The 13,386-nt window shown below is 35.1% G+C and overlaps 1 protein-coding gene across 1 annotated transcript in view; it reads right to left on the reverse strand.

Annotated features, from left to right (window-relative positions):
* Positions 1-234: 234 nt before the first annotated feature.
* LOC110038295 (tubby-like F-box protein 8) overlaps positions 235-13,386 on the reverse strand; it is a 19,282-nt gene continuing 6,130 nt past the window's right edge. The window contains exons 5-6 of the mRNA XM_020743086.1: positions 1,366-1,498; positions 235-1,266 (exon numbers count right to left, since the gene is read on the reverse strand). Of these exons, the coding sequence (XP_020598745.1) occupies positions 546-1,266; positions 1,366-1,498 (854 nt within the window). The 3' untranslated portion in view covers positions 235-545. The remainder of the gene's footprint in view (positions 1,267-1,365; positions 1,499-13,386) is intronic.

The following is a 13,386-nucleotide window of genomic DNA, read 5'->3' on the forward strand; positions in this document are numbered from 1 at the left end:
TCCATAGCTATATTAATTTGATATTTAAAAAATAATATAATTCAATTTTAAATTTGATCATGAAACAAAAAATAAAAATTACAATCAATAACAATTAAATCAAACCTTCAAAATAAAACAAGGATCAATATCAATGCTTTCAAATTTTATCAAAATATACATCTGTACTTCATAAGGCAGCTATTTTCCTTTATTTTCATTCAAATTTATTTGAGCAAAATGAAGTACAGAATACAGTTTTTGCACGAAATTAAAGGGGGATGACAATGCTACAGAAATTTTCAACTGCCAGTAATATATTTTCATTTAAGATCCTTTTTGAGAGTACTCACACCTGAGACACCATGCACAAAAGCAGCAAACATTAACAAAAAAGAGCGTTTTAATTAAAAAAAAAAAAAAAAACTTTCATAGAAAACAAATGCAAAGAGGTGAATGTCTAAATGCACAGTTAGTTTACAACAACTCACTAACTTAAGCCGAGAATCAGGCACAAGCAACAAAAAACTAGACGTGTATCATTTCTTCTTGCGTATGAAGACTTACTATTCACAAGCCAGCTTCGTGTCAAAACTGCTCAGACAAATAGCAAAGGCCTGAAAGGCAGAAAGTGGGTACCGATAGTCCATTGTGAACATATCCTTCGCAACCTTACCGAACTGCAAAATTATCTTATCATGATCTGATTGAGCTGGTTGAGATGGCGTTGGAGCTCCCGCGGCAGGCTGATTGGCAGCAATGAGCTGGAAGTTCTTCACAGAGGCAACAGTGACACGGCCACGAAAGTTGAGGCACCAGCACTGCAATTGTTCATGCCATCTCGGGGCCTTGTTGCGAAGCACTAAAGGCGGTTCTTTGGCCTCCTCAATATTATCAGCCAGGATAGCACCACTGATGTCAGAGAAGCGAGTGCTGCTGAAGTCCATGGAGCGGTCCATGAGAGAAGACTGCGAAAATGACATGCTTCGAAAAGAATCCTCAAGGTAGCGAGGAACGATGTGTTCCGGTTGGCCAGGGACAATACCACCAATATCAAGGGCGGAAGCCGGGATTGAGTGCATGACACAATGCATGCGGCGAGGGCCCCGAGTGCCGAGTACATTCAGTTCGTATGACACCTGGGCTATGCTATAGCTGCCGGTTGGAACTTTAGGTGAGACTTTCTTGGAGTAAAATCTGCGGCTTGTCCCAGGCGGGCAGAGAGAGGCAACATTATAAGGCGGCTGTGTATCACATATGATAAACTTTGTACCCAGAAAGTTTGATCTATGGATACAGGGAGAAAATCATCAGATGAAATAAATATAAAATTTTTGGTGTTGTAAGTGCAGAACAATAATGCAGAATTTAGTATCAATAAATTACCTCAGTTTGCCAATGTAGGTGTTGCTTGACCTTGAGATGTTTTCAGGATCCATTGAAATTACATATTCAGTATAGGTTGTGCGTCGACTCCTTTTTGCTGATAGGAGGAATTTCCCATTCTCGACAAGCACGGCTACAGAAGTTACAAGCATTGTGTTATCCAGCATTATAGAAGGTTAAGTAATTAAACTTGAATGACAGGAAATTTCATCATTGAAAGTTTATAACAGAAAGGGAGCTTTAGGAAAGTAATATGATGCTCAATTGAACGGATCTATTGAAAATCTTCAGGGAAGGGCAAAAGCATAATGTGACATTTTAGTCTTATGAAGCATGTCCTTCAAAATCAGTTAAGAAACAAAATTTGAATTCCCTAAAACTGACCAATTGTTCAATTCATTAAAAATGGTCGTAGTCATTAATTTCCAAGTCAGGATAAGGACCACCAATTACAATGTTATGTGAAACAATACCATGCCAAAACATTTGTTATGTAAAACAAAGGTATGTCAGCAAAAAATTAGAAAGCAGTACAAGCAAGAAAAACAGCACATGGTTATCATGCAAAAAAAATGTCCGGAACATTGCACTAAATTTAGCGCCTGTTAACTACTCTAAAGACAATTTTGCAAAGTGAAAAGATAAGTAGAAATGAATGGTTTCATTTTCTTATTTTTTGAAACTTTCTGCCAAAGCGCACACATGCATGCTTTTCATAAGCTGACCTTGGATATTCACGCCAAAGTGAGAACCCGTTGGAGGCAAAGTGGACCACGTCAACTATTTGGTTGACCAGGGAAATGAAAAGTGGCATTTTCCCTTGTTAAGTAACTAGAACAACTCTCAGTTGCTTCATACAAATATGCTTCAAAGTTACGCTGCATGGCAAATGTGATAATCTAGCCTTCCTAGAAAGTAGTGTCATTACAAATTCTTAGAAGCAAATACTCAATTTCCACTTAAGAAAAAAAGGAAAATGTCACTTCCTCCCATTTTCCATCCGCCACAGGTTCTTCAGCGAAAAAAATAAAAAAATAAAAAATATTCATGAGGTAAAATGATAAAGAGCTAAAGTGTGTCATTCCATGAACTTAAGAACAACTGTTCGAGAGATTAATCAAATTAAGGTGTTACACTCCACAAATTGGAGTTCAAAAATGGTGGTAGTTTCACCCTTGAAGCTAGTTTAGCAATCGGTGGTATTGCAAGTGATATAAGCCAATTTTAGTGTTTTTCCTGCATGTGATTATGTCATCTCCTCTTTATTTATCACAGTTTTAGGCTTGAGAAAGATTGTTTTTGGTGTTTTGCAGATTACAGAAGCTCAAACGTGTAATTCGAAGTGAGAAAACGGCGGATCCATGGGAGCCACACCAGCATAACCACACCTAAAATCGGTGTAATTACGTCGCCTGCTCTAGTTGGGCGGTGTGGTTTCGCTAACCTCAGGCATGACAATGTCGTATTTGGTGTAGCTACGCCACATTCAGGCATGACTGCCAGTCCATGAACTGGATGGCCTGACCATGGTGGATTTGGGCATAACCACGCCATCGAGTGTGCTTTTACAATTGGAAAGTTTTATCTTGTTAAACCAACAAGAGAACTATAAAAGGAGATGTTAGGGCACGAATTGATCATATGGAAGACTGGAAACTGAACTTGCGGAGAGTCTTTAGAGAGTTTGAGGGTTCCTTTAGGGTTTTCTCTTCCTTCATTGAGGCAGGATGCTCTAAGGGCTGTTTTCTCTTTTTTACTTCTTGTTTCTTTTTCTTGAGAGAGCTATGTATGAAAGTAAGATGTACTGTTGTGGAGGAGAGGAGAATCTTAGTTGTAAGTGGTTCTTATGTTGTAATGCAACTTGCATATTGATTTCAACAGATTAACTTGTGTTTTTTCTTTTCTTCATGAGTACCTAAATCTTTTTGGTGCCTTTGGATGAAGGAATAGTGACTTTCCATGGTTTTATCTTATGCTTTCCACTTCAAGTTTTCCAAGCTTTACTTATATCCATGTTGTTAGTTAGCATTCTGGTCTTCGTTTACTCTTACTCCTGATCTGGCTAATTAGAATGTTAACATTTATTGTGAGCTATGACTTCTGCCCGTTGTATGGTAGAACAATTAGGTTAACCATAAAAACATAGTAGAATAGGCATATTCTAATTAGGATTTTATAACTTAGATAAAGAATCAAAGGAATCATGAGAAACACTATAGGGTTATTCGAAACTTAACTTTATGGGTTTCTAATTTTTCTTCTGACCTAGACATAAGCTTAAGAAGAAAAATTATCCCCAATTGACAATTATCACATAGGGGAACACTTAGGAAAACCACATAATCGCACCATATCCCAGTCACAAAGGTAAATACCTCATCCTCTTGAAGAACACTGAAAGTTTTGGTTTTGTATTTTCCAAGTTCTCAGACTTGTTCTCTGCTTGTTTAGAATTTTAGGTTTTGACTTCCAAAGGTTGTGATCATGCTAAACTAGGTGTTGACGTTAGGAAACTACAGATTTTTTGTCAGAATAATTGTTACTTATTTCATTTTAGGATCGATAGACAGACTCTTAAACCACATATTATTTGACACGTATAATTGTGTACTTCATTACCTGCCGCATAGCAATTTTCAGCCATCAAGTTTTTGGTGCTATTTTCAGGAAAAATCGTTAAGAATTTTTATGATTTTAAAACTTTAGTTGAACTTATAATCCATGTTTAGCAACATCTATTTTTCATTATTTTTTTTTATTTCTAATTATTTGTGTTGCACTTGCATATTTACTTTGCTAATTTAATTGCAGGTACTATAAAAGTTGAAAAAAACTCAAAAAATATTACAATCCAAAAATAGTGTATGTTTTTCTTTTATTTTTGCATGTGTATGTTAATAGACTTTTAACAGACTTGTGTGGGGCATTGTGATTTTGTGTGTTTTGTTTTGCGTCTGTCGAGTCTGCCTTTACGATCACATGTTCACTAGCCTTAGTTATGCATGGATTGCCAAAGCAGATTTGGCATCTTTTGACCCTGAGATTGATCGGACCTTTAGATGCCTTAGGAGAGCACATTCATTATCTGGCACACATAGAAGCCACCAGCCCTCATGACCATACAATAAAACCATTTAGGGATTATGTCAACCCATCTACTGAGGAAATTCACGTACCAACTACCCAATAGTAGATGCCAATAATTTTAAACTCAGGCCAGCCATTATCCAAATTGTATTGAATAGCAAGCTTGGGAGGACAACCTACTGAAAACTCAAATCTTCACATATCTAATTTCCTTGAACTCTGTGACGGTTGCTAGTATAACAGTGTCCCCAACAATGTCTTTAGACTTAGATTATTCTCATTCTCTCTGAGGGACAAGACCAAAGTGTAGTTAAACCCCCGTGTACCAATATCTGCAACCATTTGGACTGACCTTGCCAAAAAATTTCTAGCAAAATACTTCCCTCCATCTAAGACTCCTAAGCATAGAAATAATTGCTTCGTACACCAAAATAGATGGAGAAACAATAGGCTTGGTACAAGTTCAAGGAATTGCTTAGGTGTGGAGGTGCCCACACTATGGCTTGGGCGACTAGTTGATTATCTAGACCGTTTACAATGGGCTAGTATGCTCCCAAAGGTCCATTATAGACAATACAGTTAAGGAATTATCAATGTCCAAACATTTTGAGGAAGCGTATGAGTTGATAAAGAAGATGACAATCAATAATTTTTAATGGTCTTCTGAGAGACACTTCAAAAAGTTGCAAGTATCATGACACAGATGTTATAACTATCCTAGCCAACCACTTAGCTGTCATTTCGAGGAAATTAAATACTCTTGGGGTGAATGCAGTGCAAGAATCTCCATTAAATGAAGGGATATATGGACCAGTAGTAGATCCTAACATGACAACTTTAGAGGTTATAAATGTCATAGGGAACCAAGCCAATAACCCTTATTTCAACACCTACAACCTGGCTGGAGAAACCATTCAATGTTTCAATTGAGCAATAATAATCAAGTTCTGTGGGAAACCAACAATGGGGGAACCCTCAAGCCAATCTTGTAGATAATTGGAACAAACAAAAAAAAACCCCATAAACAAGCATACCCAACAGGATTTCAAGCCAATTCCCAGACCATGCAAAAAGTCAACTTTTGAGGAGCTAATGATTCAAATGAGGAAGCAATTACAAAATCAGGTTGTAGTCACTATAAAAGTAGAAAATCAATTAAAACAGTTAGCAAATTCATGAACAAATGATAGGTGCACTCCCGGTAACACTGAATTGAATTCTAAAGAAAAAGAGAGGGAGAAGGTGCAGGCTGTGAGGCTAAGGAATCAGGAGTTAGAAACCACCACTAAGGAGAAGAACCTAATTGACTTGGACCCTGTAGTAGGAGGCGAGAGTGAGACCCCAGTAGAAGATGTAGAAATATCTGTTTCACCCTCTAGGATTCAGCCTGAGAGACTCCCACCACAATTTCCCTTGAGTCAGTAGAAGCAAAAACTAGACCAACAAAGTTTCAGGTTTTTAAAGGTGTTAAAAAAATTAACCATAAACATTCTATTTGTTGAAGTCATAGAACTGATGTCTAGTTATGCCAAGTTCACGAAGGATGTCTTGATCAAGGAGAAAAAGCTGGGAAACTTTGAGACTGTGCATTGGCTAAGAAGTATAGTGCCAGTCTACAGAGAAAGTTGCCCAAGAAGATGAAAGACCCAGGAGTTTCACCATCTCGTGTGTCATGGGAGAGGAATTTGTAAGGAGAGCCCTTTGTAACTTAGGAGCAAGTATAAATCTAATGCCACTGTTGATTTTCAAGAGACTTGAGTTAAGAAAGGCTCAGTCGACTAATCTGGCCTTACAGTTAACTAACTGATCCTTGGCTTACCATATGAGAATTTTTTAGGACGTGTTGATAAATGTGGATGAATTTATATTCCCCGTAGATTTTTCGATAGTGGACAAGAAGGAGGCCAAGGAGATACCTTGACACTTGGCTAATTTTTTTTTAGCTACAGGAAGGTCAACGATAGATGTTAAACAAGGGAAATTGACCATGAGAGTAAATGAATAGGATGCCACTTTTGATATTTTGATCTCAATGAGATTTCCTCAATATTTAAGTGACGATCGTTGTCATAGGATTGATGTAGTTGACGGGTAGTGTCTAACTAAATTGTTGAAACTATGGAAGAAGACCCGGTAGAACATTTAGAGATTGAGAATAAGTGAGACGTCTAGGAAGAATCTATTCTACTGCTACAAGGGAACCCTAGAGCCTATAAGGAGAGATTTGAGTTGTTGGACACCACCACAAATGAAAAGCCCCTAGTGCCATCCACAGAGGTAGCCCCTGAACTGGAATTGAAAGCCTTGTCAAATCACCTAAGTATGCTTATTTAAGAGAGCCTCCAGCTTTGCTTGTGATCATTTCAGTAGAGTTGAGTCAAGTGCAAGAGAAGTTGATCAGAGTGCTTACGACATTTAGAAAAGTCTTTGGGTGGAACATAACTGACATAAAAGGTAAAAGCTCATCCTTGTGCATGCATAGGAGTTTGATGAAAGAGCGATATGGACTTAACAGTTGGCCCCCAGAGGAAACTAAACTTTGTGATGATGAAGGTGGTGAAGAAAGAAATCTTGAAGGTTAGATATAGACATCATCTACCCCATCTCAGATAGTGTTGGGTCAGCCCTAGTCATGTGCCTAAGAAAGAGAGAGCGACGGTAGTAGAGAATGAAAGAAATGAGTTAATACCCACTATGAAAGTCACTAGATGGAAGATTTGCATTGACTATAAGAAATTGAATTCGACCACTAGGAAAGACCATTTTATCCTGCCTCTTTTGAACCAGATGTTGGATAGACTAGCACGTCACTCTTTCTACTACTTCCAAGATGGCTATTCAGAATACCACTGGATCCTTGTCACGCTTGAGGACCAAGACAATACCACCTTCACGAGCCCTTATAGGACATTTGTCTTTAGGAGGATGCCCTTTAGACTTTGCAATATGCCAGCCACTTTCCATTGCTGCATTATGTCAATTTTGTCTAAGTTGATTAAGGCTAAGATAAAGATTTTCATGAATGATTTCTCTGTGTTCGACAAATGCTTGAATCACCTTGCAAATATGTTGCAAAGGTGTGAGGAGACAAATTTAGTGTTGAAATAAGAGAAGTGTCAATTCATGGTCACTGAAAGGGAAGTTTTGTGTTATAAGATTTCAGAAAAGAGGATGGAAGTAGATCCAACGAAGATTCAGGTGATAGAAAAGTTGCCCTCACCAACTTCTGCAATGAGAATAAAGAGTGTTTTATGGCATGATGTATTTTACCGTCGATACATCAAGGACTTATCTAATATTACCAAGCCTTTATGTTGTGAATTTACAATAAGGGAAATTTGAAACTTATTAATTAGAAGGAATTGGATATTCAAAATCATTGAAAGAAATGGGCCCCACTAAGCATAGTAATTTAGATTAAAAAAACATAAAAAAGTGTGGAAGGCATGGTTTAAAAGAAAAATCAAAACAAGTGTCTAAAACATACTGAGAGTAAGCTCGAAGTGGACCAAAAAACTAAAAATTGGCGCTCAAGTTACATGGAAATCTCACTAAATGAGATTATTAGGAATTAATATTCAGGAAAAAAGTTAAGCATAGTTAGGTCGCTTGGATAACTCATTGATTTAAAAATTTCTTAGGGGAATGAAAATATTTCAATCACACCAGAGTATGAGATTCGCATAGGCCCAGAAAAAGGGAAATTAAAGAAAGGGAAAGGTTATTAGAAATTAATAAAGATCCTACCATGAAATAATATTTGCATATCCTTCATGGAATTTATATAATCTATTTATATAGGATAATTAAAAAACCATTACTGCACGTGAGAACTACAAACACTATGAGTCTTAGCTGAGATAAAGATTGCTTGAGGGTAAGTAATGGGTATGTTTTTAAGAATTTAATATGAGGCACTTTTACGTACTTTTCCTGCATTTAATTGTATTTTCCTCTTAATTTATCACAGTTTTACGCTTGAAAAAGGTTATTTTTGGAGTTTTGCAAGTTATAGGGGCTTAACTACACATTTTAGAGCAAGAAGACGGTTGATCCATAGGAGTGGTTGGGTGGCGTGGTTACGCCAAACGCAGGTGTGACTACGTCGTATACAGCGTAGCTACACCACATTTGAGCTTGATTACGCCAATCCAAGAACTGTCCGGCATGCACGAAGGGTTTAGAAGTTACCACATCACCAAGGTTGCTTCTACACTTGGAAATATTGACATTGCTAAATCTGGTCAAGAACTGCTAGGGCATGAATTGATCATCTTGGGCAGTTGTATGATGAACTTCGAGAGTTTTTGGAGAGTTTGAGGGTTTATTCATAGTTTTCTCAACCCTAAGGGTTGTTCTCTCTTCTTTACCTCTTATTTCTTATTTCCTTTGAGAGAGTTTTGTATGAGAGAAAAATTTACTGTTGTGGAGAAGAGAAAAATCTTGGTTGTAAGCTGTTCATACGTTGTAATGCTACTTGCACCATTGCCTTAAATGGATTGCCTTATTTTGTTTGTTTTCTCCATGAGTAGCTAAATCCTTTTCATGTCATTGTGATGTAGGGATAGTGATTTTCTGTGGTTTTCTCGATTTTTTTCCCTTAATGTTTTTTGAACTTTTCTTGTATTCAAGTTGTTGGTTAACATTCTAGTCTTCGCTTACTCCTGCTCCGGTCAATTAAGGTGTTAACATTCATAAAGAATTATAACTTTTGCCCATTGTGTACTGAAACGATTAGGTTGACTACAAAAACTTGATAGAATAAACATATTTTAGCTAAGGTTTTACAACCTAGATAAGGGATCAAAAAAAATACTGAGAAACGTTATAGGGTTAAATATAACTTAACTATATGAGTTTTTTGTTCTTCTTCTGACCTAAGCATAGGCTGAAGGAAAAACATTATCCCTAGTTGACAATTATCCGGTAGGAAAACACTTAAAAAAATCACAAAATCACACCATGCCCAGGTCACAAAGGTATGAGCCTCAACCATCTTGAAGAACAATAGGAGCATGTTTAGGATCACTTTTTCTCTTCTATTTTAGTCTTTTCTTTTTTCTATCTTCTGTTTTTAGAAAATGTGTTTGTGCATATTACGATTTATATATTTTTTAAAAACAAGTAAAATAAAAGATGTGGTGTTTTCTATTTTTTAAGAATAAAAAATAAAGAAACTACGTATCTTGATAGTATTTAATAAACCAATGAATATTTGTTGTGGCTGAATAAGATGAGTATTCGATTTCAAATCTCTGATGTGTTTTTTAAAATAATCCAAATAAAATCCAGATAATAGATTGAGAATAAACAAACATCATGATCAACTTTTTAACTATATCCTCTTCCCATACACCTAGCACAAAAAATCATAAAATAGAACTTTATAGAACCCTAACAACTCTTGTCGAAAAGATATACAGTATACTCATACTTTCCTACATTTGGTTTCATGTCATAATTTTTCGACAAAAAAATTTGCGCTAGTTGTCAACTACCTAACGTAACTCACTATTTTTCCCATCTGAGACTTAAAACTCGACAATGGTTGTGTTATTTATACCTAAATGTAACCAACAACATTTAGTGAGATAAAGGCTTGTTGTTATTTATCCCTTCCTTCATTGTGGTTGGTTCTCCATGTATCTAAAATCTCCATAAATGTATACTCTATTAAAAAATTAATATATGACCTAAATTAAATTATAATATTTTATCATACTTATCTAAGAATCAAATGATTGTGCATCGTAAGGAATAAGAACATTACTATCTAAACTCAAACAGTAATTAATAATTGCATAGCTTAATCTTCATTATCTAGAAATTTTAATACAAGGGCACAAATTCAACAATAATATTCATAAAGCTCAATTCATCTTTTAGTGTTAATCCACGTTTCTTGTATTATTCAATAAAATAAATTTTGAGGAGCTTCCGTATGTTCTATAGCAAATGGTCACACAATACAATATCCTACCCCTTGAGTCCAAAACTTCAATGCCTTTTTTCCTAAATCCACAGTAATGCACACTAATGCCCGGATCATCCAATATCACTAATACTAACGGTGTCAACTGGCTTGTTCCTTTTTTTCCTAAAATCACACACAAACTTATTTATGATAAGCTTTAAACTCAAAACTTTATGATCGCTAGGCCAAGTGATCTGCACTTAGGGTCAAATAGCTTGTTACTATCAAAGATGATTTCATGTTCACAGGCTGGCTTTTCCTCATAAAAAAATAAACTTGATGCCAGCAAAATCCTCACTACACTTTGATAACCAATTTCAAACTAATATTAAATATATTTGGTCTACTAATGGGAAAAATATTTTAATCAAGCCCTTGTCATCTTTTATATACAAAAAAGGACATCATCCATGAATCCACTAATGTTACAACCCACAACAAAATTATTTCATTTCAACAAAATTATTTCATTTTAAGAAAAAATCATTCTCTTTTGAAGTACAAGAGGTTATACTCTGAAAAGAATGTTCTAAAATTATATTTAAAGAAAAATACCTTTAGTGCCACATTCCTAATAAACTAACTCCGTGAAATTTTACAAAGCGAAACATTATTAAAACCCTCAGCAATTTTTTTGAACCATAAAACACTCATAGCTTCCACTAAGAACCAAGTGATGTTTATTTCCATCAAAACACTAAACTTGATCAAGAACCCCAAACGCATATTCTCACTCTACTTTTTGACTCAAAAAAGAGTTGAAGTGTTACAATCCCAATTCTAAAAGATGCTCTATTGTCTAGGATGCTATTTTTGCTAAAAAAAAAATATATTCAATGGCCAAAGTGAGACTTCAACAGAAGCCTTGGAACCAAAATAACTTTGATTTTCTAAACATTAAACTCCCAATCACCCAAATGAGACATAATCTCCCTGAAACTTACCTACAACAATAAAACCCTATTTAACAAACCTAAACATTACTACCAGCATAGTCTAAGAAAAAAAAAATCTAACACTAAACCAAAGCATGCTTAGTCATTTTAATTCGTGCAACACCAATAACAAAACAGCGAATGTATGACGTCAACTTCATGGTGTTTTAAGAAAGGAAATGTGAATATGGACCCAACATCCAATCGCCAACTTCTTCCCGTTCCAATATTTCCTCAGCCCACAAAACCGTTCTCATTGAGATGAAGAATAACAAAATATAAGCATTTAAAAACAAAGAATTGAAAAGAGATGTGATTGAAGAAATGAAAGCTCTAAAAGAAAACAAACACGAGAGGTAGTAAAATTACTAAAAGAAAAATTTTAATTGACTAGAATGGGTATAGACTCTCATATACAATGCAAATGAGAAGGTCAAATATTAAAAACTAGACTTTTTGCAAAAACTGCACTCAGACTAATGGATTAATTATGGAAAAACATTTGCAGCAACCACAAAGCTAAACAGGAAGTGAATACTTCGATCCCTAACATCCAACCTCAGCTGATCTTTGATAACAATTAGAGATAACAATTAGATGTATAAAATGTACTCCTAGATTACAAATAAGAAGCCTGCTATATAGAACCCCCAACAAGATTTTAACTGAGATTTCAATGCTAGACATGCATACAAGTTAAAGAAAACTCTATATGGTCCCAAACAATCTCAAAGAGCAGAATTTGGAAAGTTTGCCAATACCAATGAAAGGATAAACTTCAAATAAATTGCCAAAGATCGTGCTCTTCGAAAAAAAAAATTTCCAAATAGAACAAAATCAATGTCGAGGTCTAAGCAGACTGCAGGATTATAAGAGGTGATAATCTTGAATAAATAAGCAAAATGAAAAACTAACCATTGAGAAATTGAAATAAAAGATAGATACAGTCAAATACTTTCTTTAAATTAAAGTAGCTAGATTAAAGGCCGGGACAACAAAATTAGATCCTAAATCTACTAAAATAAAAAAGGAAAAGATGTTCCAACAAACTTAAATAGGAAAGAAACAACCCAAAAGTTGATAAAGAAAGGCATCAAATATGATGAGGAATATTATTCATCTTACCCACAACAAATGAGACATTACCTATGCTACAAGCGTTCCAAGTAAGTTTATATATATAACCCTAAAGAAGCGCATGTATAGTTAGCATATAAAAAAAAATCTTCAACACGTTAAATAAACTCTAGGAAAATGAATCTTATTTAAGAGAAAATAAAAGACTGAATCTAGAAACATGCAAAGATGCTGACTGGGTCGGATCCCACACATACAGAAAATTTACTATGGGTTCCTACACCATCCTATTGAAAAATAAACTACTTGGAGAAACAAAGAAGCAATAAGTATTCATTATATCAGTGTCACATAAAAAGAAAAATCTAATATTATTTAATTTTAAGTCACATTTCTTTCTCAGACAATACCCTGAATCTAAAAATTTCTTAAAAAAAAATTAAACAGAAGCCTACTAAAACTAGGAAATCCAATTTATATTTTTGCAGCAATCATATAAGAGTATTTAGTACCACAATTCAAATGATTTTTATTTAGTCCAACAATGTGACCACTCTATCATCGACACAACCACAAAACTACTTCTCCAATGGGACCACAATAATGTCTCCATCAGCACAATCATGTATGCATCAATCCTATATGAGTGCGGTGAAGGAAAAGAGGCTAAAATAATTTTTTAAAATTTTCCTCCTAGCACCATGTGCTTAACACTCTCTCTGCCTTAATTATACGAGTCAAAGCACATAATTTAATTAATTTCACATGTTTCCACAACGTCTTAAGCTCAAAACCAAAAATATTAGAAAATCAAAGATGAGGATAGCTCAAAAATGAGCAAAAAAGAAATATGAAACAATAAATCAAATTTAATTTAAAAAACCTAGTGCATAACATTTTGACTTAAATCGCATTCAAAACCTAATTCCTTATAAATTTTGTGTAGGG

Source organism: Phalaenopsis equestris, unplaced genomic scaffold (genome assembly GCF_001263595.1).
Source record: "Phalaenopsis equestris unplaced genomic scaffold, ASM126359v1 Scaffold232401, whole genome shotgun sequence".
Lineage (NCBI taxonomy): Eukaryota > Viridiplantae > Streptophyta > Magnoliopsida > Asparagales > Orchidaceae > Phalaenopsis > Phalaenopsis equestris.